This window comes from Galendromus occidentalis, unplaced genomic scaffold (genome assembly GCF_000255335.2).
Source record: "Galendromus occidentalis unplaced genomic scaffold, Mocc_1.1 scf7180000076522, whole genome shotgun sequence".
In the NCBI taxonomy this organism is placed as follows: Eukaryota; Metazoa; Arthropoda; class Arachnida; order Mesostigmata; family Phytoseiidae; genus Galendromus; species Galendromus occidentalis.
In genome coordinates, this window is record NW_003804511.1 from 84,924 (window position 1) to 111,747 (window position 26,824).

The 26,824-nt window shown below is 51.0% G+C and overlaps 3 protein-coding genes across 3 annotated transcripts; 2 read left to right on the top strand and 1 right to left on the bottom strand.

Annotated features, from left to right (window-relative positions):
• Window positions 1-824: 824 nt before the first annotated feature.
• On the top strand, window positions 825-4,065 carry LOC100898539 (probable protein phosphatase 2C 60). Its single transcript, XM_003739418.1, has 6 exons — window positions 825-1,016; window positions 1,895-2,093; window positions 2,220-2,486; window positions 2,589-2,820; window positions 2,924-3,135; window positions 3,256-4,065. Exons 2-6 carry the CDS (start codon window positions 1,905-1,907, stop codon window positions 4,063-4,065), a joined length of 1,710 nt encoding a protein of 569 aa, XP_003739466.1. The 5' UTR covers window positions 825-1,016; window positions 1,895-1,904.
• Window positions 4,066-5,303: 1,238 nt separating this feature from the next.
• Window positions 5,304-9,079, bottom strand: LOC100898680 (proton-coupled folate transporter). The gene is made up of 9 exons (XM_018642097.1): window positions 8,859-9,079; window positions 8,502-8,744; window positions 8,128-8,299; window positions 7,291-7,562; window positions 6,940-7,198; window positions 6,581-6,820; window positions 6,338-6,421; window positions 6,047-6,203; window positions 5,304-5,926 (listed from the first exon to the last, which is right to left on the bottom strand). Exons 1-9 carry the CDS (start codon window positions 8,877-8,879, stop codon window positions 5,821-5,823), a joined length of 1,554 nt encoding a protein of 517 aa, XP_018497613.1. The 5' UTR covers window positions 8,880-9,079; the 3' UTR covers window positions 5,304-5,820.
• A 6,149-nt stretch (window positions 9,080-15,228) lies between these two features.
• On the top strand, window positions 15,229-19,736 carry LOC100898824 (protein FAM91A1). The gene is made up of 14 exons (XM_029113278.1): window positions 15,229-15,383; window positions 15,819-15,978; window positions 16,057-16,208; window positions 16,301-16,546; window positions 16,661-16,814; window positions 16,970-17,094; window positions 17,180-17,311; window positions 17,420-17,624; window positions 17,810-17,964; window positions 18,086-18,279; window positions 18,400-18,598; window positions 18,810-18,993; window positions 19,083-19,366; window positions 19,489-19,736. The coding sequence occupies exons 2-14, from the start codon at window positions 15,822-15,824 to the stop codon at window positions 19,573-19,575; spliced, it is 2,274 nt and encodes a 757-aa protein (XP_028969111.1). The 5' UTR covers window positions 15,229-15,383; window positions 15,819-15,821; the 3' UTR covers window positions 19,576-19,736.
• Window positions 19,737-26,824: the final 7,088 nt, after the last annotated feature.

Here is a 26,824-nt window from a genome sequence, read left to right on the forward strand (position 1 = left end):
AAATGCCTTCCTGGATTTACGATTTTTAGAACTCGAGCCATTTCCAGGAGTGGTCTGGGATATCTAGTTAGGTACGGTGGAGTGCCTGCTCAGCGAGCAGGAGACCAAGTCCTGGAATTCCCAGACTAAATAATTCCTACAATGCCGGCCTCGGAAAACGCATACTTCATTCAAGGCAAAGACAATTCGACCGTGGTCGAATTCGGTCCGCCAGCCGGCGCCTCACCTGGTGTCTTCGGTGTTCCCTCAGCGGCAATGCTGCAGCTCCAATGCTCCCCCGCATAACCGGAAAATTCATTATCCTCCGGCTCCGGATCTCCGAACAGCCTCGGCTCTCCATCTGGTTGTTGCCAACCGATGATGCAAAAACTGTTGAAAACCTCGATCGACCGTAGGCAGTTCATTATTGCGCCCACGCATGACCACAGGTGGCCGTGGTAATATGTGGCCCCGGTCCGAGGTTGGATCCCTGTGATGCACGATGAGCTGTTGATACAGGGGTATCGGAGTCCGGGGACATCGGCGAGACAGCCCGTTCACGCGCGGACTTTCAACAAAGATCATCAGCGTCTCCATTCTCTCGCGTCAAAAGATTTCGCTTTTGTCCAGTTTCGCTTCCTGTTCTTATCCTGTGAGCTCCCCGCTGCCTCGACATGCTGCCAATTGAACTGTCTCTCGAGCATTCGTACAATCTCTCGAAAAGTATGGCCTGCAGCCGCGAAGCCGCACATGCCGGGTTTCACTTCTAGTTCCCGCCGCTGCCGCTGTCGCCTTCGTCGTGCTGCCGCTGCTGCCACCATAACTTCTGTTAGCCGCTGCTACTGCTCTCCTGTTCGGTCCAAGAGCTTGTCGGTTGGTCGGCGCTGTGAATTCATCGTGTCTCACCAAAACAAAAGCCTCGTTGTTTTGATCTCGCGCCAATATCCAAACGCGAACTCGGTGCCGGAGCTCGGTGTGCGCAAGAACGTGTCGCCTCTCGCTACAAGATCGCATCCGGAGAGATCTCTCTAAGGAAGGTAAGCGCGTTCTCGGTGGTCGGAGTTTCTCCAATCGATCCTCTACATCGTCGGAAGCGCACGTCGGGAATAGAATCCGTACGTTCCAGCTTCGAATACGGAGCCCTGTTACTTCCGCGGGTTCCCCGGGAAATCATTCATGGGGCTGCGGCTCCGCGACAGAAACCGCTCATCTGAAACTCGTGTCAGTTGAGGAAATATGCTTGATAGCGTGTTTTGTTCTCCGAGGCTTTCTCATGGACTACCCTACAGCCAATAAAGGAAAACGTGAACGCTCCAAGCTATTGCAATATCGATTACAAGCACACCGGCGTCGAACTTGTCTCAAGCGGGCTGGAACTCGACGACATGATCAATCTTGCTCTCAGTCACTTATCTACCTGAAATCCCTACATTCGTAGATATTGTAAGTCTTCGTATTCCTCGAAGTGATCGTGCAGCCTAAGCTTCTGTCTTTCCGATGGATGAATCGATAACAGGACCTTTAGTCGATCCCGAGTCATAAATTGCGGGTCAAATCACGTGCTCGAGCCATGAACATTCAAAATCAGAAATTTGTCAAGACGAAGAAGTCGGCTGAGAAATGTTCAAGGAGTTCCGGAACGAGCTCACAATTCATGTCCTATGAGAGTTTGTTTGACTCCTTCGCGACGGAACGAATGGTCACGTATCGATCGGCGCGGCGAACTGTGTCTGATTGAATGAGAACTCTATCGAAGCTCGAAAGCAGAGGAATGATCTGGTCAGTAGAGCTCCTCGATCGGGCCAACACGGGGATGTCTTCCTTCGAGAAATTGCCGGAGGGTCGAGACCATTCATATAATGCTGGATTAGCCGCTTAGCGTGAATCCATATAATGATGACTTCCACCTCCACAGAAACAAGGAAATGGGAGCGTATCGGTCGCGACCAATTTTCGAGCCGGAATCTTCGAGTGGTTCCGGCCGAGGCCTGTCTTTCGGTGCATCCTCGGTGCAGGGCTGGCGAACTAGCCAAGAAGATGCCCACAACTGTATAATAGATTTCGATGACGATTGCTCGTTCTTTGCGGTCTACGACGGGCATGGAGGCAGTGAGGTAAGGATGCGGATGAGTTCTTCCGTACCTCATCGATATAGGTCTCTTTGCTGTCGATATTACTCTGTAGGAGGCTGTCTGGAAGGATATGATGATCGGAATCAATTCGTGCTACTCTCTCTGCAGGTGTCTAAGTACTGCTCGCTGCACTTGCCGATCTTCGTGAAAACCCTGAGCTCGTATAAAGCGGGGGATTTCAAACAAGCGCTCATCGACGCGTTCCTCAAGTTCGATCAGACACTCACGGAACCGGGGACGATCGAAATTTTGAAACAGTTAGCTCAGTACGATAGTGCGGATGAAGGCGACGCGGAAGAAGTGATAGAAGAAACAGACAAGCTCCACGAAGAAGCGAGGATGCCGCTCGAAGAAATTTTGAACATCTACAAGAAAGTACGTAACGTGACCTGAGCTTTATCTTCAAATTTTCAACCTAGCCGTGTATGTAAATGTCCGCTCCTGGGGCTTCCTGCAACCAGTTTTGTCCAACTGCAGGCACGGGAAGAAATGAAGAACAGGAAGAAGGAAGCGAACGGTACGGACGAGAAAGCGGATGGAGATTCCATGGAGGAGGCTGCTGTCGGCGACAACAATGACGACAGCAGCGAAGCAGTCGCGAAAGTCACTGATAAAAAATCGCAAGGGGACCAAAAAGATAGAACTGAGACGAGCAAACCGAAGGAAGAGAAAAACGGTGTCGCGAAGAAAGACCCCGAGGAACCGAAAGGTGAGTAGCGGGCGAACTTCCCTCTGATGCCAGAGCTCAACCCGATGGGGTTTCACGAGACCAGCTGAGCTCAGCCGATTCAGAAACGTCTTCCAATTTTCAGACGTGTCGAAAGCTATCGCCGCGGGCTCTTCCTCCGATGAAGTTGCTTCGTCCGCGACCAAAGATCCTCCCGCTCCCTCAAACGCACCCTTAGGACGCGGCGGCCGCGCGGCTGCTCAGAAAGCGCGACGTATCATCACCGACGAGGAGAACAACAATAATAACGGCGACGACGAGGATGACGAAGAAAGCGAGTCTAGCAGCGAGGAGGACGTGAGTTTCGATCGTGGAAATTCGCCGAAAATACAGAAGCTCCTCGATGTGAGGAGGGAAATGAAGCTTCGTCAACTGGTACATTAGAAGCATGCACCTACACGATTTCTCTTGTTTCAGAGCGAAGACCCGGAGAACGTTGACGATGACGACGCCGCAGACTCGTCGGAAGAGGACGAGGATGACGAAGACGACGACGAAGAAGACGATGATGAAATCGCTAGCAACGAGGATGTCGAAGTCTTCGACAGCGACGTCCCCGGCAGTGGATCTGGGAGCACGGCTGTGGTCGCCCTCTTGAAAGGAAACCTTCTGACCGTCGCTAATGCGGGGGATTCGCGCGCCATCATCTGTCGAAACGGGAAAGCCATTGACATGTCGGTCGATCATAAGCCCGAGGACGCGGCCGAGCGAATGCGAATCGAGCGTGCCGGCGGGAAAATAACGGCTGACGGGCGGGTTAACCGAGGACTGAACTTGAGTCGTGCCATCGGCGACCATGTCTACAAACAGAACCGGAAATTCTCTCTCGCCGAACAGATGATCAGTCCTCTACCCGACGTCCAATCGATCGTAATCGACCGAAAGACGGACGAGTTCTTGATCTTGGCTTGCGACGGCATCTGGAACTGCATGACTTCTCAAGAAGTGTGCGATTTTGTTTCGGCCTGCTACAAGCAAGGCGACAAACTGACGGACATCTGCGAGCAGCTGTTTCGACGATGCATAGCGCCGGACACTAGCGGCGACGGGACCGGCTGTGACAACATGACCTGTATCATAGTCCGCCTTTCGGAAGAGTCCTGCGGCTCGAAGCGACAATCAGACGGGAACTCTGAAGAGCAGAAGCAGAAGAAGTCTCGGAGCGAGGACGCCTCGACCGAAGTTATCGAGGACGGAGGCGGCGGCAGCAGCAGTAATAATCAGTGAACGGGAGGGAAATACTGATTTCACCCTAATTTGTTCAGAAGTGGATCTTGAGCAACTCCCAGGAAACCTCTGTTCTCGTCCCCCTCTCTCTTGCTCATTCGTATTTTCCTTTCGTCAAATTCGTGGAGCATCACAGGGTACCTTGAATAGCTCGGAGCGAGAAGCCCGCGAGAACAGACCTCAACGTCGAGGAAAACTTTCCTTCTCATGCCTGTATATAGCCGATACATGCGCGAAACTCTTCTCATCGTCTTTGGTCCCCATTGAATTTTCGGAACGCCCGAGTCGAATCAGTGGTCTTGTGTTCGTCGCTTCCCAAGGAGTCGCGGGGAGCGGAATGAGATAACGGGAATTCACGGAGGATGACTCAAGGAAAGAGGTCCCAGATCACTCCGTCAGGAACGGTGAAGAAAAGTCGTTGATTGAAAAGCGGTGTTTTTCATTTGTCTGACTGTAAATAATCGGATGGCCATCTCTTTGTTTTGTTCGAGCATTTCGACCCTGGAAAAGTGCCCAAATCATTCACGACGATTCCTGAGTAGTTTCCGCGGAAGAGAGAAACTGTGAGATTGATTGAATAAAGGAAGGTAAATTCTTTGCGATGTACACCGATTCCTGCTGACTATTCCGATTCTCCGCGATCACGGGGAGAGATTTCTCGACGCTATCTGAATCAGTTCCCAAGTCATCTCATGACTTCGTCGAGAGAGGGAACCGACCTCCAGCAGCCGTTCGCTTGCGGACTTTCGCCTCGCTATCTCTTTGACGGAATTCCCAAACAGCATCCATACGTGCAATCCTTTGCCGTGAGAGAAGCCGAACGTGCGTGGCGAAAGAAGCCTACCGTCTTGAAACGCGTAGAGAAAACTGTGGAAAATCTCGATCCGTCTACCCGAATGCATTTTTTTTGGTTGGGCCATTTTCGGGAAATATCCCATCCGCATCCCTCACTCAAAAGTCGAGGACGTGATTGTGCTCCCGGGAGCGTCGCCACAACATGTTCTGAAAATATACCCATATGACCCATTGACCGTCTTTCAAAGAAAAACCGAGCGGGGTGATTCATGCCAGGTGGATGCCGGAGTCCGACATGATGTCGGAGCGGACGAACTACCTCACAGAATCAGACTCATCCGCAGCTGAAATCGCTTTTTATTGCAGACCAATTCAAGCATTCCACCATAGCTCTCTCTGATTTTCACTAGAATCCATTGCGACGGATCCGAGTTCGACTCTGTAACTACTCTCAGCAGGTCTCCCAAAGGATCATATGCCCGTAAGATCATACTCGCCCGACTAGACGTCGAGCTCGATAGAATGAATATATATACAATGCTGGCGGTTATGCCGAAGAATCGCAACAATGATACAGATTCGTTCTCTCGCTAGTTCTTTCCACGATATATACTCTCATTTTCATAGACTGTCTCGGTACCCGAGCAAAACAGTAACTCTCGAGCTGGATCGAACGAATGTGGTTCCGATCAGTCGCAGCTCGCGGCCTCAATATCACAGCAGCCGATCGACAATCGTCGTCTGAATCAGCAGTGATCAAATTAGAAATGTCAGTGTTAACATTCGATCAGACGCCCGCTGATCGCTCTGCTGGGAACGCGTCCAATTCTAAATCGACGAAACTTAAAAAACATTTCCACCTAAGAACAGTGCAGGATGACTTTTGTTCGAAGAATCTTGCGGAAAAAATTTACAACGAGCTGACCAGCTCTCCTGTCATGGGGCCGAGTGTTCGTTCGTTCATGGGCTACACAGCGAAGGTGAGGACGCCATCTCGGACCCATTGGCTTCCCCTCCTTCTTCTTCGAAGAGTTCGAAGTCGTCCATCGACTTCCGGTAACAGTATCTGCAAGTTTGGATAAGTTGAATTCGAGATGAATTCCACGAGTCGTCGAACACCGTTCTAGAATATCGATCGACAGTGAACTCGCGAGGTGGACAGTATCCACGAGAGAATTATACGCACACAAGCGAGCCGAGGGGAAGAATCAAAAGCAGGGACGAAATTATGAAAGGAGCTCCTGGCAAGGCGTCAATGGTCGCATTGAACACCTGTGAGGACATGACATCGCCGAGCACGGGAACCATGGCCTCGCAGGCAGCCCAGAAGCTGAACATCCGAGCTGGAATGGTTTAAATCGTCCGTCAATGATTGGTTCAACATTGCGCCCCGTCACAAAGATGCGTCTACGACTCGTCCTTCGACAGAGAAGCGATAGGAATCATCTACGGAAGCGTCGGGTCACTGGATAGTTACCTATCTCGTTTTGCGAGACTATGCGTGAAACATGAGACGTGATGCCAATCGTCGAAACTCCGCCAGCGGTGCCCAGGATCGCACCTTGAAGTAGAGGAAAGTATAAGATTATCACCATGATGGAAGAAATCCAGACTAGCCCGCTTGATCCAGGGATCCAGTGACAGAATCGAATTCCTGTTCATCATGGAGAATGACTTCCTTCCGTTAGATGTAGGTACATGAACGGGCCCCGATGCTCACTTGCGTAGTACATCCATTCGCGATAAGCGAGACCCCTGGTGAAATTTTGCAGCAGCATCGATGTCACGCCGATGATAGACAGTGTAACGTCGCGAACTTTTAGTCCTTTCGTGAGAATCAAAACGAGCGGCCCAATCGACACAAGATTCACCAATGCGAATAGAGACGTCACGTCAGAGTACTTCGTTACGGACCAATCGAACTGTTTCTTCACGAAGTAGTACGTAACCGATCGGGTTGCTACAAGTGAAATGCTCAATTTAGTGGAGGTCAAGAGCATTACCGTGATGAGATGACCCGGCATCGAAGATCCTCATGAATTTTGAAGGGCGTATTCCGCTCCTTCGAGTTTCACTCACTTTCAGCATTTAGAACGATGACACACATGGTGGCCAACATCAGAAGTATTTGTTTCCGGCCCGAATTCGGTCTCTCTCGGACCGTGGTCCGGACTCCCTCGACGAAGTTATCGAGCTTGAAAAAGTCTTTCGCCATGGTGAGTTTTGAAACGCCGGGATTCTTCTGACCTCGCACCATGATGAGCATCCACACGAAGCACGCTAACAAGAGCGTGAAAGACACCGCGTACACGGGTACATAACCCCATGACTTGAACACCTACGGAAAAAATTGAGAAATCATTGCGGTGAATATTTGAAAACCTTCCTCCAGCTCCGATCGTGTTACGCAAGGATGCGAATGGATCATACCTGTCCCGATATGAATTGTCCGAATGGGAATCCGAGTTGGATAGCGAGCGTTATCATCAGGAACTTGACAGTCCGGAGGTCTGGACTCGTTGAAATCGTGGCGTGCGAGTACACAGCTGCCCAAACACTGACTAGACCTCCAGAAATGCCGTTCGGAAGCGCTGCCAGGACCGACCAGTACAGAGAACTCTCCATGTAGACCGCCGTGAAAGCATTACCAAAGTCGGTGACAAGACCACCCAATATTGCGATGAGGATCGGCATTTTGTTGCCTGTTGACGAGCGATTTTTTGTGACAATCATAGTGTTTACCGCAGGGCAACTATCGAGACGACAAGTGCTCCTCCCTCTGGGCTGTGTTTTTCCCATGCCGAGCTTCAAAATAGCTTCCCGCGCTTCGATCGGGATATCTATCTGGAAACAATTCGCACCACCAGTCGGACGGGAGGGCGGGCTCGCACGTGCGCGGCATCATCACCAGTAAGCGGCGCCATGTCCGATTGCGCCAACGGAAACAAACTAAAATTAGACGCCGGTCGGTCGCTCGATCAGTCGCTTGGTTGGTTGGCCACGCAGCCAGTCGCTCCGTGGTCCGGTAAGAACTGTCAGATTCGTGGAATAAGGTGAAGGATGAAGCGCGTCCGTATTCGCCGCTCCGACGCCGCCTAGCGCTTTGACAGATCCGCGTGAAGCTTCGAACCCCTAATTCCATGTTACAGTCTGGGGCCGCAAAAAAAGTTTCCACAAGAAAAAACGTGAGGGGGCTCTCCAATCGGGGAGGAAGGTGGAATGGGAGGATTCCCCCCACGAAGAGAAGTAATCAGTATCAGCACTAACCATAGCGATCGCTCCAGGTTCCCACGAATATCGAGAGCAGGGCGGACGGCACGAGCTGCACCAAAATGGTGAATAGGTTGACTGTATTTGCGATTTTCTCTGTCTCGCTCTTGACTTCTTCCGTCGGATGCGAACACATTTGCTCCGAGTAATTTAAATGATGAAGACAGGTCTGCAATCAACGGATACGAACGTTCAAGTACTTGAGAATCAGGCAAATATAATGAACGCTCGACAACTTTCGGGAAAAAAAAATCCGCTTGAAGGGCTCGCCCGCTCGACAGTGGAGCGGTCCCGAAGTTTGTGGGATATTTTCGCTTATTTTTCGAGAAAAGTTTGACTTTAGAATCAATTGGGACATGGTATGAACACACCTTTGTCAAGAGGAGATCCTGCGTTATCATGAGTCTCATCGAGAAGGCCATCACGTAGACTAGAAGGAAAGCCTCGAGTTTGAGGTTTCGGATGAATTCCAAGGTGACTTTGATCTTGTGCTTTACCGACGGAGGAACTTGGTGACCACAATTCCTGCTGTAGGTTTGGTGATGAAGGGATGGCACCGACTCTGACGGGCTGAGAGTATATGTTGAGTCTGTCTTCTCCATCGTGCCTGGACACTGGAAATAAAAATTGAAAACTATGATCGAAAGTTCTCACGAGAAAGTCGATTCCTAGCAGAACAAACGGCCCCTGACATCAGAAAGTATACGTGATTTGTGACATATATTTACGCGCAGAGGTTTCTTCCGCATTCGACGCGGGAGGACATCAGGAATTCGAGCCTCAGCTTCGGATCGATGTCAAGATTTCCGGTCGTAATCGCGGAGCACAAGTCTGACGCGTCCTCCTGGTTCAATTCTGAGCGGCCATCGTTGCCTCTGAGAGTCGATTCCCTCATCCGGAATCACTTCATTCTAAACTTATTGCAGAACACGCGAAATCGTCGATGAACGAGGGAACGCCACGCCAAATGTTGAGTGGAATTCAAAAGCTTCGTTTGTGGTTGAGCAGCTGCATTTCGATTCGACGTGATCATTCTGAATCGGCGGTCAATGACTCGGCTTTGAAGATATCTCGAATTTACTTCCTGCTGAAATTGATGCCGATCCACGGACACCTGTCGATACGGTATCCTCGAACAAAACGATATATAATCGAGCATATAATTTTCGCATGTTCCCACAATGCTATTTCCCCCTCTCGACCGCTTCGAATTCGATTTGGTCCCATCGGACCGTCGTCCCTGGACCGCATCTCCATGGAACAAATAAGCTCTACGCGACCTTCGCGCTTTCTGGGTCAGCGACGCTAGAACCGAACGGGTGGAATAAGTGGGAAGTCACTAGATCATCAACCCGTAAAACCACGCGAAATAAGGGCGAGTTGGTGCCAGGCTGTGGAGCTGGCCACCGATAGACAGCCTCATCGATACCATAGAGAATTACGGAATGGTTCCCGTGTTTTCCATCTCGATACGACGACGACTGCATCGGCTCCTGCATTGAACGGAGGGAGTAAAATACGCCCGCGGTACCTCGGAGCCGCGGCAGAGTAACAGTTCTTCTTTTTCCGGACGCGCCGCAAACAAGCCGGGTCAAGACAAATACGTTGTTCGCCAGACATCGCCTCCGTCGCGGACAAACACTAGAGCGGAACAGAATTCTTTCACGGCAGAGCCGACGACAACCTGGATACCGATCTCTCTCGTTCCGTTGTTTTCCAGATGCTCGAGACGTGAAAACATCCTCCGCAGGGGAGGAAAACGAAAAGCGTACGCAAGCAGCTGCCGAAATACGTAGACGTACGAGCCTCCGCGAGTTTACCTATAGGTAGAATGTTCATCAATGATCGCCCTATCTCTCGAGCTGATAGAACCGAGTAGTTTTACTCGGCCCAAAGCAAGAACGTTAAGGGCTTCGGCGAACTTTTTTTCTCAACGACGCAGAACAAAGGCCATGTAGTCAGATAGGAAGAGCTGCGCTGGCAAGCAGCATTGGTCGGCCGGATAGGCGGGCGGGCGGCTCCTTGGCCGGCGGTCGATTGAATGCCTCTTTCGGTATCCCGAAGCTTTGGCCACTGTGGGTTTCTGCAGCGAAAATTGCTGAAACAACGATACCGAAGTTTTCCTCGTTCGCTTTGTCAAGTTTCTTGACACAATCGGATTCTTCCACCGAGCACCGTCTTGGTCGTTGAATAGCCGATGAGGCGACGATGTTGAGCAAGTATCTCGCGGGAAGCCGAAAGCGTCGTGAGCGAATGTGTCGCTGGACATTCGGTCCGCTCAAGGAGGGGACGCACCAACGAACATTTGATCCGCGAAAATAACTTTTCGGGAGGGACGGAACTCCCAGAAACAGGATCAGCTATCGACGATTCCGAACCATATACCGAGCGCGGTCCGGTGAGAGCTCATCCAAATGTCAACTCCCATCTCCCGCAAATCACCGATCACTGATCTGGGCATAATTACCTATTCCTGCCTTTCTCTGACGAAACGAAAGCGTCGGCAGAATCGCATTCTTCCTGGTTCATTCGACTACAGCGACTGCTTTCCGAGATCCGTTCTTACACTGTACTTCCCGTGGAGATACCCCTTTCCCCGAGGATCTCTGAGAGTATCCCCCCTCCTTCTCATAACTTGTTGCCCATATCGGTGCTCTGAGAAATCGTCAGGTAGCGAGCAAGGACCCGGTACTCGCACACATACAGGTCACCGTGTGCCCGTAATGCGTGACTTGGTTGACAAACATTATCCGACTCAAGGGCGAGAACGAATATTTTGGAGCTCAGGGAAGAACATACATATATATCCAGGGATGAGCAAAAAATTGAACGAATAGGATTACACCAAAAACGAGCCATGGACGCATGAACCAAGTCAAGGTCGTACGTCGTGGGCTCAACCAGATGGCGGTTGACAAGGGATACGGCGAAATATGAAGCGGCGTCACCCAGACTTGGATCATTCGTCAAGCCAGTTTTGATCGAAAGCGTTTGCAAAAGCTATCTGACCAGTCCGATTCTTGAGCAGCTGACAAGGGGCGCTCGCCGAGCCCGCAAGTGCACCACCCCGTCGCATTTTTGAAGCGCCAGCCCATGAACCAGCTATCTATGTAGCTCAATAGCGACATCGTTCACTAATCGAGACGTCTGAGGGTACAGTCTAACGCGTTTCCGCACGGCGCGATGATTCTCCGTGGCTTGGAGGCTTGGCCTCTGGATCAGACTCACCCCCGAGGAAACACAAATCCACAGCATTCTCGAATCGGTCGAGTCGGAAATCGACTCGATCGGACTCTTCCGAAGTTAGAGAATTCCGTGCGACTGAATTTCCAGCGAACACGTCTCAAGGTGCAGCGATGTGTTCTAAGTAGGAGGAGCGCATCGATTCCGGGTTGCTATGACACTGCGCCGAACCGCGGGTCGCACGCAGAGCCCAGCGTGAGCTCTGTGCCTTCGGGCGTATCGCTCGGACTCTAGACATCGATGCATCGCGCTCCCTGTATGACAGTGTTCCGACCGGCGCGGGCGCATGAATTGGCTCTCGATCGGTGGCGGTATCCAGCTCGTTCGGTGGCAAAAGTCGAGATTTTCTCCGGTCTGCGCAGCGAAGTCCCTTATTCCTCTGACATGAGCTGAGCCCCGACTCATCACACGCTGCTCAATGGTACCGATACGGCGGCACCTTGACCGGAGCACGGATTGTCCTGCCTACAGCCGGCTTAGAACTTTCACCGACGGGTAAGCCGCAGGGGCAGGGATCCCCGTGGAAATTCGTATTGGAATCACGAGTTGAAACGAAGTCAGTGCACTCGGCTCACTAGCTCCGCTATCTGATCCGGTCTGTAGGAAAAACAGGGAAGCTCCATCGAGCTATACCTGCCCCGAATGAGAACGAAGAGTTTCCCGACTTCCACATACGAGCTGATGGATACACCGTTCATCATACCGAATTGATAGAATTGGAGCCAGCATTGAGAACTCTCATTCGAGAATGTTTCTGCCTCCGCTCCGGAGGAAGGTTCGCCTTTATTTTCAATCAAACTTCCTCACCTCGGATCGCGGAAGCGGATCAAAAAGACCAGGTCAACGCGGATGTTTGGACAGACTGAGAGACTGAAACTGGCGCTTGAGACACTTCCTCGAGGTGGCCTCTCACAGTTTGGATTGACGTCATCCCGAAATTGATGAACCCGCTCCTCATCTCTCTGTGACCTCTTATTCTCCAAGCTAGAGCATTATTCGAGCACGTAGGCATTCCCGAAAGCCGCTTAGGATCTTGAATGAATTCCGGGGAATAGATTGTCTGAATGAAGCAATCGAATTCTTGAGGGGCACATTACGATTTGCATAGGACCGGAGCTGTTCCGGACGAATTATCCCTGCTAATCGCATCATCGCATATTCTTGAGAATCCATCGGGACCACTTTTGTTGGAAGTAGACCGCAGACGGAATCAAAGGATTCCGGATGGAAATTCTCAGTCCCAACTCGAGCTTCTATGAATCGAGAGCAGCGAGTCGCTCATTCCGCAAAATCTCGAGATATTCCTCCCCCGAACTCTACTCAATCCGAGTCTCGAGCATCGAACTCACCAGTTTAGTTTCTAGAATGTTATCCTGATGGCTCATTCTTGCCGGGGTTATGTCGCCGGAGTTTCTCTCGGATACTCGAGATTCCTGTGAAGCCTTATCCTTCGTCTGGGGAGCAACTGCTCACTCAGGTGATCATAGTGAGCTCTCGGGGTTTTTCATAAATCTGAAAGCGAGCGACAGGTGCTTTAACATCACAAACAGCAACACGAGCTGCGGCAACGACGCCTGCGACATAAACGATGACAGTTACAGCTACATGGGAGTCAATAGCCTCGGCGGATAGTCGCGTGCAGAAGCTGAAATGCTGCCCAGCCATCGAATTTGCTCATCCGCAGAAGTTCAATGTATTCTCTCGAGCCGACCGAAACTCGCATCACAAACTTCCATTGTTTCGTGGGTCCGACGTCGCAGCGACCGCCGCCGTCGAAGTGGCTTTCCTGGTTTTCACCCGCAGCTCGTCGGGATGCATCCCGACGTCGCGGTTCGGGCTTGCGGGTATCCGTCCGACGGAAAGCTCGCGGGAGACCTCCAGAACGACTACCGCAGCCTTCGCACCCCCTTCGAACGGATGAGTTCCGATCCTCAAGAACTTTGAACGGAATTAGGGCATGAGAATCTGTCCGGTCAGATCTTATCCCAAATTATTCTGGGTTTTTCTCCGTCGTGCTGAGACTTATCTCTCCGGAAGAGCATGGCGCCCCATAGAGATACCCGCTCTCATCGTTCTTCATCGGAAAACTTCGTCGACCCGAAAACGGTCTCACACTGCCTGGGGTGATCTCGAGAGGAATGAAATGAGCTGATTTCAACATGAGACCTATGGAAAAGTCAGAAAAGGCCATCGATACCCCACGGAGCCTTGAGCGTCAATGACTCGAACGAGTCGTGAAAGCGAGGCTCGTACAATAGATACCGAATCAGATTCGGGGGTCCGATCGTTTGCTTAGTGTGATCGACTAGAATTTTTGCGAGGAATTGTCTTTCAGACTATCCCATTTGAGCCTTATCACGACGGCGCAGAGCGACTTCAATGTTTCGACAGCAGCAGCTACGCCGCCAGTCACCGCTCCACAGCCGAGAAACGGCCGGACCAGTCGGAACCGCTGGAAAGTCCGACCGTTAATCCAACGGTAAGAGACAAGGACACCCAGCAAGCGAGCGAGCGAGCAATCAATGATGAGCTAACGCTTGTTCGGGTGTTGCATTTGTGCGGGTCTTTCCGCGACTGATTTAGAGATGAAGTAACATGAAACTTATCAGCGAATATCGATAGATGAAACTTCAAAAGTTCAGCCGCCGCTTTCGACGACATTATCTGTTCCATGACCATATTCGGGCGGTCGTGTTTCAATAACGGTACTCCGCGCGACCGAACTCCGTGGATTCGAAGACCACCGCGTTGATCTGCTCCCGAATATTCGGCATAAATCTGGTGAGATCCATGCCGTGAACATTCAGCTGTGGTCTTCACCGGAGCGGTCCTCCACCAAGACGGAGGGCGGTAGTCATTACATAACGGTACTCATAAGCTGTTTCGTGCTTTTGTGGGTCAGAGAGAAGCATCGGCGAAAAATCCGAGGCACTGCACGTGATTTCCCAAACCCCAGAAGAGACTGAATGCTCGTTCTGCTCGGTACTAGAAAGTTCATGAAATGGAAAGAAACGAACGTACACTGCTCGCAATCTCCTCACGTCGGACAACCACTCAGTCTCCGAACTTCCAACACTGCTTGAACCAAAGTATGGTCTCGACCGGAAAACGCCAGCTTAAACCCAGTTCACAGATTACATTCGCTCAGAGCACTGCTTGTGGACGGGATTCGCGCCACCGGTTGTCATCCCCGGCCGAGCGAACTAGCTACAGCTCTCCCGAGCGGAGGCATTCTCTCCCGGTGAAAGGGAAGCTAGAAGAAAGAGGCGCCGGATACACTGACGGACTACCAGACAGATCGGTCACTTTTAAGGGCCGCAAGTCCTCTAGGATCGCCATGAGTGATTCCAGAATGAGTATGAGAGCCTTGTTTCGAAACATTTGCCCCGGATCGTGAAATCAAGGATCGCCGTAAGGAGCGTCCCGGCACCCGTTACGTATTTTTCACTCGGGGTCTCATCGCGGATGACACGCCGAGAATTATTCAGGGAGCAAAACTCTCCCGAAGATATTGGAATCCCATCGATGCCGGGGCTATGGGCGAATTCCCATCGGATGTTGCGGTTTCTCTCCCCTATTCGATCCTCTAGAACCATGAAAGCCTACGATTTATCGGAGACCAGTCTTGTTGATATCCGAGAGAGAGGGGGGAATCAAATTGGTGGAATCTGTGAATCGCTTATCAGCTCCACTTACCCACTTGCACCATGAAGTTTATTCCGCTTACCGCATTCTAGCAGGCATCTTGAGTCTTGAGGGAATCGCGCGCCGCCTCGAATGTCATCGTTCCGTCGAATACCTTCCGAGTTTTAAGATCTCTCCGTAAACATGTCAATCCGATCCTGAGGCACTGCCATTTGTATTCAGATCATGCTCTGACAGGGACCAGAGGTGCGTTCGCGACGTGTGCTCTGGATAATCATGTAGCCTCCCGATTCCGAATAGTGTGGCTTGCGGTCCGCGTCCAGGTGCCGTGAGACAGGAGAAATTGATTTCGGCTCGAAGCGAAAGTGAGTCAGTCACATGGGCACTGTGTGATATCTCCACTAAGACTCGCATCAGGTGCCAGTTACGGAACTCTGAGTACCCTGAGAAACCTTGGATGCCTCGACCGAGTCCGATCCGGTTGAAGTCCTCGAAGGAAAACTCGACTCGGACCACCAAGCATGCGGGCGGTGAATTCGCTCGTCGCCGAACGACCCCTTCCTTTGCAAAACTCAGGGTCTCCAACAGATTCTTCATTATTATTACAATGCGGTCTGATCGACTCTCGAATTGATGGCACTTCATAAGCCAAGAATCTCTGGTGTCTCTCCAGGACTGGCGTTTTCCCTAGCGGTTTGACATGCCAGACTTCGAGTTCGGTCCTGCCGATTTCCTAGATCATTGATTTGTCCCTAACATTCCTCTCCCCCGTATTGACGTGGATCGGATAATTCCTACAGACCATGAACGTCGAAGTCGAGAACGCGATCGCCAAAAACACTCCTTGGTCGAGAGTGTCTCCCGCGGTACGACAGGCTCTGGGAAATTCAGAGCAAGACTACGACAAACATGTGATGCAATATTCTATAAGGAACCAACTTAAGCATCGAGGGAATCTGGGCAAGTATATTTTTCGTTGCTCGTGGAGGGCTTCGTATGCCTTCGTATGCCTTCTAGCTAATCGACGACTCATTCTAGTGAGACGGGTTCATCGGGACGAAAAATCGTATTACGAATCTCTGCTCGAGTATTCGCGGAAGCATCTGATGCTGTACCCCTATCACCTGAGCGACTTCATCGTGACGCAAATGCGCGTTACGCCCTTCCAATACTACATATCAATGATGCAGGCATGTTGGAGTCATCAGATGAATGGAACCTCATTGGGTTAGACTTGACACCTGCCTGATTGAAATACGAGTTTGTGCGTCATCCTCGACAGGATATTATGAGCCAGGAGAAGAGTTACGATTGTTTGCCGAATTTCACTGCCGCCGACGTCCTGCGATTGCTCGGCATCGGACGAAACCAGTACATCGAACTTGTGAACATGTGCAAGTCCACCAAGAGTATATTCTCTTTGCGCAAGAAAAATCTCCGTAGCGTCTTGCCGCCGAAACCCGTGACGATCGCCGTCGAGTCGTGGTGGATCGTTCACGTAGGATACATCACAGAGACTGATGTGAAGGTCAGCCATTCGAATCGTTCGATTTCTCAGGACATAGTTGCCTCAAATCCGAAATTGATCCACCGACCATTTCTTGACTCGGAATCGTTCTGATATCCGGTCTTCTCCCACCAGCAAATCTCTCCAGCGGAGAAGTGCATGGTGGACCTCTTGATAGACGAAGGCCCCCAGAAATGTGGAGAACATGACGTGGACGTCATCAAAGCTCTTTACGTCCGGGGCCTGGTCTACTTGGACGTCCCCATTGAAGACAACGATCACATTGCTGGTGAGTTTCCCTGCTCTTGAACGGAAAATCGCATTTCTCGTCCTCCGACGTGACGCGGAAAGGAGGTTTTCTCTATTCACGGCTTCCTCTCGGTCGCAGTTGTTCGGAAGAGAGACAGCAGACGATAGTGAAGGAAACGATTTTCTTCATAACAGTGCCACCACTCGAAGGATTCGTGATGAACTGCGTTTCGGGCGATCCTCTGGAGTCACTTCTATACCAAATATTCGTGTCTCTGGATGAACGAACTCCCGTCAATGAGCTCAGCACGGTGTTGCAGGTGAGTTCGGGAAGGTCTGCGGAGCTCAATGCGTTCAGGTGTGTTCAGCTCCGCAGCTAACTCCTCGAGGAAACTTCCTTTAAAGGTGGAGCCTCAATTGATAAAGAACGCCGTTTCGATATACTGTCGTCTGGGTTTCGCGCACAAGAAGAACCTCGACAGGATGGATCTCCACCCGTCTTGGAAAACAGACAACCCGCTTGCTAACTCCGGAGCCGTCCCCAAAGAGTGAGCTCATTCCTCTCTTTCGTCCAAATTCCCCCTGAATTGGGATTATGAAAACTTGAAGAGTGTGATCGAATTAGCACTGGAGGACCCGATCGAGATTAGCAAGAAGATCTTTTCCGATCCACGCAGCTCTTCCGACGACGTCGACGGTTTCATTTGCGTTCTTCACGATGAGCTCGAGCAGTCGGACACTGTCATAGACATCTCAGCAGACAAGCAAGCCGGAGCGTCAACGCAAAAAGAGCATTCCCCCGAGAGCAGTCCCCAAGGAGCGCTCCATCAAACCAGCGATCCGTCAAAAGGTCCCGGATTTTTCGTTCAATCGGGAATCTCCGGTCGAATATATGATTAAATACATACATATGTATAAATATGTACGTATATGCCCAGAAATGGACGCATGAGGGACAGAGGAAACTTCCGAGAAGTCCCGCCCCATACGTACCCATTGACGAGGAATCGGGTTGAGGATAGAGTTTCATTTTAGGCAAGCGGATCGGTTTCCTTTTCGATTCTACACTGACGGCATTCCTCATGATGGGCAATCTCTCCGCATCACTGAAGTCGCACGCTGTCACCATGTTCGAAGTCGGGAAGATCTCCGACGAGATCCTCGACTCGTTCCTCTTTGAATTGGATAAGGTCTGTTGGATTGAGTTGGGGATAGCACATCGAAAGTAATTGGGGTACCGACCGATACTCCGATGCAATCATGTGCGCGAAGACGCAGTATAGCTCATGAATTTCATGGTCTGTTCCGAAGGTGGAGGAACAAACGGGAGAGGGTGATGCTGTGCGCTACTACGAGCACACTGTGGCTCTCTCGAAAACAATCAAATTCCTCCGGAACAATCTGGAACTCTTCAATCCGGCCCTGCCGTTGGATCTCGTGCGTTGCGAAGCTCTCCAGAACCTTGACGCTGACACTTGTCGACGGTTGCTCAACAAGAACTACGAGTGAGGGAGGGCTAGAGTGGAAATTGCGGGAAAGTTCCTCATTATACGTATTCATGCTTATTCGATGGGTATTCTCTCAATGTGGGATCGAGATCTCAAATTTCTTACGTTTCCATGAAGTCTTCTGATCTCGATGGCTCCGCTGAGCAAAGAAGTCCGTCCGGTCACCGGTTGCTCGCCGTGTCATCTAGGCCCGCCGATTCCTGAGGTCAACTCCCTGTGGTTTAAGTTGTTCCTCTACAATTTAACCCGACAGGGTCCCACTTCGGTATTGCTGACGCGTGGGAGCCGTCTGAAGAAATTGCCCAAAGAATTACTTGTGAGTGTCCGGCTCTCGCCAGCGGGAGGTTCAAAGTGCATGAAAACATTAGTAAAGTACAACTCGTTTTCGTTGGATGTGTTGTCTAAAATTTTTGTTGTGTTCTTGTGTAGCAAAAGCTGGAGGTAAGCCGCATGGTATTCTATGTTCCTCACTCTCTTTCTGAAATTCCTGGCCGTAGATTCACGACTCGCGTTGTGTGAATCCTCAGATCTACGAGAAGCTCACTCTGACGAATTGGGGACATGATCCATCCACGATCCTCTCGGCGTCCAGCTTGCCAACTGTCAACGAATTCCTCACCTACTCCGCCTCGATGGTTCAAGCGTACGATCTCGAGCAAGAGAAAGTTTTTCTACCGTTTCCCTTCGATCTGCTGAAAGAAAGCGACAGAGGTGAGACCGGGAAAGAGCTGAACACTCGTATGGCGATGTAAATAACCTTCTTCCTCGACTATGAACTCACTCTTGCTTCGAATGCGCAGCGGACAGTCTGTACGCTCTGGAGTGCGTTGAGATTCTCTACAAGGAGTTGGATTTATCTCACCAATGCGGTTACATCACCCTCTTGTGTCCGACGCCGCAGTGCAGCACTTATACTCTGCTAGATTGCACTTTCGGTCTGCCTCTGTTCGACGCAGAGCTGAACGAGAAGATTTGCGAGAGGATCGTCCAATTCGGTCTTTGCGAGGAATCCGCGCTGCGCAGGCTAACACAGAGCTCTCGAAAACTTGCACTCAAGCTCCTGGATTTCATCGACAGTAATCACGTGCGTTGAGATATTGCGAGTCCGATAAATTGTGTCTCCTCCAGGAAAAGATACGCATCTGACGCTTTCGCATTCTCGAGAAACCGTGATCATTGAGAAATCCTAACTATGAACTATTATAGGGTGACGGATCTTCGGAGCTCAGTGAACTGGTCCCTCTCCCCACGAGGGGTCTCATCTTCAGCGATGGGAAAATCCGAAATCTCTAAGATACATCATCTCTAGAAAACTAAGTACTATGTATTCCGGGGGCGTTTGAGCGCTTTCTGGCGAATCGCACGTCCGCAAGCGACGCAAGAATGGACCTGGTCCGGAGACGGGTACAACCTCGAACCGGAACTTCTAGATCTGACGAAGCACTCGAGATCTGCAATGTTACGATGTGATACCAGAGAGTTTATTTTCTTGCATTTTACAAGTTCCGCTTATCCGTGGTGTTTGTCAAAACTCCAGTAGGGGGAAAATTAGTCCCAAATCCCGAGAGGGAACTGTTCTTAAATCGGAAGATTGATACGCGGTCGATAGAACATGACTAACCTTTGACGTCTCCGTCTGATCGAGCGAATCGTGCAATCGGGGAGAGATCCGTGGAGGGAAGCTGCAGTGAATTCGAGCACCTAGTTGAACGATTGCGGGACTGAAAATAAATTATTGGAGCTGTGATTCAATTCCGTGACCACTCCCTCTTTCGGTGCCGGTTATGGACGCGAGCCGCCTGTTGACTCCCTGGTCGAATCCACTACAATCGTATCGGTTGAGTATGCTGAAGTTTCCAAGACTATCCGATCCCGGATCTTTGCAAGAACTCTAGACTCTGCAAGAGGAGAGCAATCCCTCTGACCGCTGCGGGAAGGACCCGTGGGAGCTCTACACGTCTGCAAGGGTGATTCTCCGAGCCTCCCTTTACAACCGATTTCCGCAACGCTTCGTTGATCCTAACGGCTGTACTCTCTCTCAGGCAGCTGAGCTTTCCTGTGAAGCTCGACGGGGCCCTTGACGAAGTTAGGAACTTACTAGGAATTCCATCGATGATCGAGAATCTATAAATCTGTAATAATATATTGGGCTACGTAGCTGTCGACATCCATGAGCAGGAAATATGTTACGAAGAGCTCCTATTGGAGGGACAAGAGATCTCGGGGTACAAAGCACAGTGTGGAGCCTGGGACGGCCCCTGATTCAACAGCTCCCCGAAGTTGGAAATTCGATCCTTCGATCGAAGGTGATAAGGAAATCAATGATCCATGTACGAATCTTTAAACGTTCACATCCCGTCATTCCGGAAGGTCTGTGGAGCTTGGAACTCATACTTTTTCGAACTGGTGAGCTTGATGCGGAATCACTCGTCTTCCCATTTCGCTTTCGCCAAAATCCACAGACGCAATGACCGCTCGATGACCGCCAGAAATTGGCAACGCTCCCCTGTGTCCGAAATCCCACGATGTGGTCTGAAGGACTCCGTGTAAATCAATACAACGTGGCCGCTCTCCCTAAGCTTGTGAGTGCCTGAGACGGAACTCGAAGAGGAGCTTGGACGACGGGATTCACCCTGGTTTGAGCTATCACCAGGTAGCTATCCTCGCTCGCCCCGCCATCGAGGCTTGCCCCGTCGTTGGGGGGATATCATCGGAGGTACCCCCGATTTCCTCAACGGTCAAATACGTCATGGTTGAAAGACAAGTCTGACTCCATCTGTCAGCAGATCCAAGTTCCAGGCCGAACAATGAAGTCCGTTCATCACTCAGCTTCGTTGGATATAATAATTGGAGAATGAGATGGGTATTGTGATCTTCCCCTAGATATTCAGCCAGCGCCATCGCAGTATTTCTATGAAGGGTATACGACCCGCGGTCCGAACCGCCTCTTTCCTCGTACCACTCTTCATGGATTCAGATCCCGAGCGACCCGGCCAGAACCTCGCACCCTGAGCTTTCCGAGACACGACCGTGCAGGCTGTTTATGATTTAAACATTTAAATTCAACAGAGTTTCAAAGCAAATTGACAAGAATGACTCTGCATTGTGAATTCCCTCCATCTATTGGAATTCGAACCTCTTTCCCCGCGCCTGCCGCATGCGCTTCTGTTTGGAGCGCTCCTTCCAAGGTATCAAGCATATATTCCAAGTCCAACCGCAAGTCGAGCTCACCAGCTTCACCTTCACTTCTGCCCGTCGGTCGGAATTTCGCACCTCTAGTTTGCAGGATCGACTCAAGATACCAGATTGCAAAGGTCCGGAGAAGTACCTTGCGCTCGACCGAGAACACCATCCAGCCTCGAGGGTTCCTTGCCACATGAAACGTGGAAGAAGACAGGAGCAGAATATCTGATTGTGCAAATCGATCTTCAATTCCCTCCGAAGCGATGTGGCGGTCAATTTAAGACTGTGCAACTACACCAAAGACGTTTTCGCATGGCATTCAGAGCTCCTCGAGAATCCGGTCTACACGGTCGGGCCTGATAGCGTTCTCAGACCATGAATGGATCGAGAGCATACTCTCCCGATTCTTCAGGTAGGACGGCGCCCACCTTCGCAAGACATAGTTAGTCTAACGTCGTTGACATAGTTAGCTCATAGGCTTCGAGCCTCGCTGAGCTTGGTGGTGTGCGCTCGTTATTTCCATAGTTCGATGCCGTAAGGTAACCCGCTCCGTCAAAGAATGCGATTTATCCGGAGATCGGCGACGATAGACTCTTGCGACCGATGCCACCTTGATCTCCCGCTCGATGAAAAATGTGTCTTGGATCTCTGACCCGGTTTGCGGGAAGGGACACCTCTCGTCGAATGAATAGAACTCTGATCGCCTTTTTTTCAATTTATTCGCGCACTGATCTCACATCACTCTAAAGGTAGAGTCCTCCGTAGAGTCCGTGAGCGTATCCATGAGCGTATCCGTAAGCGGGGGCGGCGAGAACGGGAGCGGCAGCGAGTACGGGAGCAGTGTTGTAGACGTGTCCGGTGAGAGCGGAGGAGTACTGCCCGGTGTGGAGGTCGTAGGTTCCTCCGGTGACGTCCTTGAGGACACCGGCGTAGGACATGGCCACAATGGCGAAGAAAGCGAGAACGGCGATCTGTTGACGTCATTGGATTAGATCGGGTTTGAGTCGCGAACTCGGAGACGCAACCGATCGGAATGAATTTTTCGAGGAGACCTAGAGGACGTGTACTCACGGTTTTCATGTTGGATCGGTTCAAACTGCAGTGAACTTGATTTCGGTAGCTAGCTCAGCCGTTTAAATACCTTCGCGTATTCTCGCCGGGAGAGGGCCGATGGCCAAGTTCAGACGCCGGAGCCAACCGACCTTGATGGTCCTCTGTCGAATCTCAGATCACCGCCTTTCGGACGAATGAACAAACGGATGGATGAATGGATCTACCGACCGACCGTCCAGAATCGAGCAAGGGCTGTTTGGGGCTCCACCCAGAACCGTTGCCAAGATTTTTGGCTTCTCGGATGAGTCGTTCATTATTCCAGACGAAGCTTCTCGCTGACGCTTTTCCCGAAGAGGTGCGTCGTGCTCTCGCCAGAAATTACCCGAAACTCTGACAATACCGTTCGCTCGCTCGCGGTAAATCATATTTTTTGTGTTCAATTATTATGCTGACGGGTGGTTACTCGTCACTCATCAGTCATGAGGGAAGCTTGTCAACTTGCTCGATAGAAGTCACAGAAAACGAAAGGACGAAGAGCCACAGCCACTTTTCACGCATGAAGGGCCGTCATTCCTGAGGAAATTCCCTCGAACGAACCCCTGAATATTTGTGAAACGGGAAAGGATGCGGGATATTGCCCACATTTCGCCTCGCAGGGATCGACGAGAAATTCAATACTCATGCAGTATTTTGCGCGCGATCCCTAAATCGAGTTCGAGCTCACCCAATCTCCAGGGGATGAAGAACCCAGGGGAAACATTCGCAGTCCGGGGGTCAAGACCGGCTTGGAAGCGATGTGAGTGAGGAGTCCAAAGTCAGATTTCACAGAGGAGGATTTTGGACGAGCAGCTCTGTTTGCGCATATCCGGGGGACCGGAAGCGAAATCTCGAGCGGCAGCGGACGCCCGTTCAGATGTTATATCGATTATTCCGCGGATATTCCGTTCAAGTGTACATTCTGCTCGCTTCGTAGCTTCGTGTAGCTTCCCACCCTGCCCCAGGGGCTTGTGACTCCTCGACTGAAATTTGGAAAGGTCCGCCATCGACTGATCGACATACATTGAAGACGGGAAGAGGAGGGGATGGAAGGAATCCGAATGGTTTCAGCCGGAACCCAGGTTTCCCCATTCTTCCCGTGTCTGCTCTCTCTATGTCTGTGATTGGAGCCTTTCACGTCTTGCACAGTTTACGTGCTGAGAATGTTTTTCACAGTACGGTTTAGAGCCGAGAACAGGGACGCCTCGGAACTCTTCGGAGGGGTCGTCCTGTAGGACGGCACAAGGATGTTTTATTAATCCTGCCTGCCAGTGCACGGCAAGCGACCTGGTTCCCCCGCCATCCGACCGGCTCGGCCTTCGGGACACCCGGATGGCGATAGGCTACCAGGGCCCCCACTGACCGACATCGGTAGAGGTGGGTGATATATGAACTTCGCTCGGTGGGGGGAACGGGACGACAGCGAGGGAGCGACCTCTGGTCCAAGCAAGTTTCGGACGCCTTTGAGGAGATCGCTCACCCCGGCCCCATCCCCTTGTCTACCGAATCGTTCTGCTCTCTTCCTCAGCCCTGGTCGGTCGGAGTGAGCCGAGCAACAAGTCGATTTGCCAAGTTGCTCTGCCTGAACTCTCCACGGAGAGCGGCTCGAATGGGAGAGCTTTACTCTGCGGCAGCCGTGGGTTCCAACTCCTCATTTTCTTCTTTTTTAAGGCTTCATCACCCGGCCCGGAGCTGTGACCTCTTTCCCTGCGTTGTCGTCGTCCTCTAGGAAACTTTGCCAATTTTCGCTTGCGCTCCCGTTGACTACTATCCTCCATAGGCGCAATCCATTAAAGTCTCAAGCAGCTTCCTTCGCGCATTTTCCGATACTCACAGCCGCTGCGTCTTCTTTTTGTAGTGCAGCCGACGCGACGCTGAGACGACCGCGATGCCTCGTTCGCGCCCAGAGTCCTTCTCCTTTAATTTCCTGCTGTTCAAACTCTTCTCATCTCAACAGGATTCGCTGAGAGCGAGAATCATCGCACAATACTTGGGAGAAGCCCTCGATCGGGTTCCGCAGGCGGAGCTCGCTCCCGTGGACTTCCCTTTGAGTTTTCTGGACCTCACAGGACTCGAGACCTCCCTGCGCGACCCTGCAGAAAATCACAGCGATCAGCAGGGTAATCGTTGATCCCAAGACGATCCCGGAGTGTGACGATTGGCTCCATGGCGATGACCACGGTTCTTATTTCTTCCCCAATCTCCAACTACGCACAACATATCATTGGCGAGTTTTCCGACGGCAATTGCACTGAAGAATCTATCCATGTTTCTGGGACAGGATGCGGACTCTGAAACTTCTAGTCAGGAATACGTCCAACCCGAGTGGGAAGATTATTTGAAACTAAGCAATTTTCGAGAGTCCGCAACAGAGCGATGAGGATATTCCGTCAATCACGCATTCTCACATTCGCCGTCGACGACCTCGATGGACAGCACGATTTTATTCCGGTCCCTCACTCCGTTCGAGTTCTGTATTCAAACCCAAGTTTCTCAAATCTTCAGGAAGAGCGATTCTCGACTCCCCGATTCCCGCTGACACTTGATTCCGGTCCCCGGGATAAAAATGAATGTTCGCATCCCGTTTGGCCGACGACCAAAGTCGTAATAATCTCAATGAAATCATCTGTTAAAATAGATGAACAAGGACCGACAAGAGGGTCTAGATCCGGCTGCTGCTACCGCCGCCGCTTCGTTTTTCCCCAAAAGAGGAGCCTCCGAAGAGGAAATCCATTGACTGCAATGAAGTTATCGACTGAGCCCTCCATCACGCTCGAGACATCATCACCCACACACGAGGCAAGCGGCCAGTCGAGCCTCGAGAGACAAGAAGTCGGCTGAACGAAAAGTTTCTCCTACATTTTTCCCCTCTGGAACCCCGGTGCATCAACAGCATGGCGCTCGGGATGCAATACGGGAAGTGAGGATCATCGGGAGGTGAGCATCTCAGCCGCATCTCCCCAATCTTGCGACTTCCGCGGCGGCATCTGAATTTAAATACTCGCAGTCGTCGACGGCCCAGCAGTAGATCGGGTATCTCTTCTCGAGAATTGCCTGTGCTGCTGATGCAGATCAGACCGCAGTCGGTACAAGGCTTCAGTTTTTTTCTCATTCTCTGCCCCCAGATTCTCCCGAACAGCGTCAGCGTTTTTCTTGAATCAGTTCCGTCCCTCCTCTTCTTCCGAACGAGGAGAGAAACATTCAAAAGATCCGAAAGTGAGCGAATAATTCTCAAGAAAATTCAATGCCATTTGATTCTGTTGCCCGAATCCTGACTGCAGATTTTGCAACGAGTCGATCTATTTAAGTAAGTAGTCTTGAGGAGGCGTGGCGGTCTACCGTCCCGAAGAGTCGCCCGCTTTTCGATCCGCATACATATGGGTATATACTTCTTCCATTATTCTTATTATCATTACGTCCATGCGATCCGACGGATGGCTGATGCTATCCTGTCCGTATTGCGGTATTTTCTGCCAACGAGAACTTCTGCGTGACGGTCTTAGACGTGGCGCTCTATTTCTCCGTAATCGAATCGCCATTTCCGTTCCATTTTTCTATACTGTAATCCCTCACTCGTATGTTATTATTTCACTCACACCGAGAAACGCCTGTACCTCGACGATGGGCTCCGCTGAGGAAGTTCGCGCGGACTCCCTCAAGCTAGATCTCAGAGAGCGGTCAAGAATCTTTTGGTACAACATTCGAATCGTCTCATCGTATTACAATGAAGAACATCTCTCATGCTAACGATCTCATTGGCGATGCCAGCAGGTGAAGAGACGAACTCCTGCATCATCGATTGAGCCGAGCGAGGTGGTCTCGAATGCTCTCCGGGTTTTCTCGGCGTCCCGAGTTGATCTCGGCCGACCACGGGGAGGGATTACCAATTCTATGCCCAGACCCATTCCCTCGCTGGGAGACCGAGCATCGAGAACATAGGACGGAAATGGGATCCTCTGGAATTTCCCCGACCGGAATCACATTGTGCTGAGTGTGCATGCAGAGGAGGTTCTCAGATGGACATTCATTTGGGTACCGTCTCATGAGTTGGCGGCTCAGCGCTTGGACGACTTTTATTATCATAACGTCGAAATCGATGATCGCACCCAATTATTGACCTAATATTGACTGGGTTTGTTTCGCCGGCCGATGAATCGCTCGAGACTGGAGGGAATACTTGGAAAGATCTAAATAGCTGGTCAGATCAGATCGCTTAGGTGAGCGTCAGTAGCTATAAAGGACAAGGACTTTCATCCACATTGATCCTCCT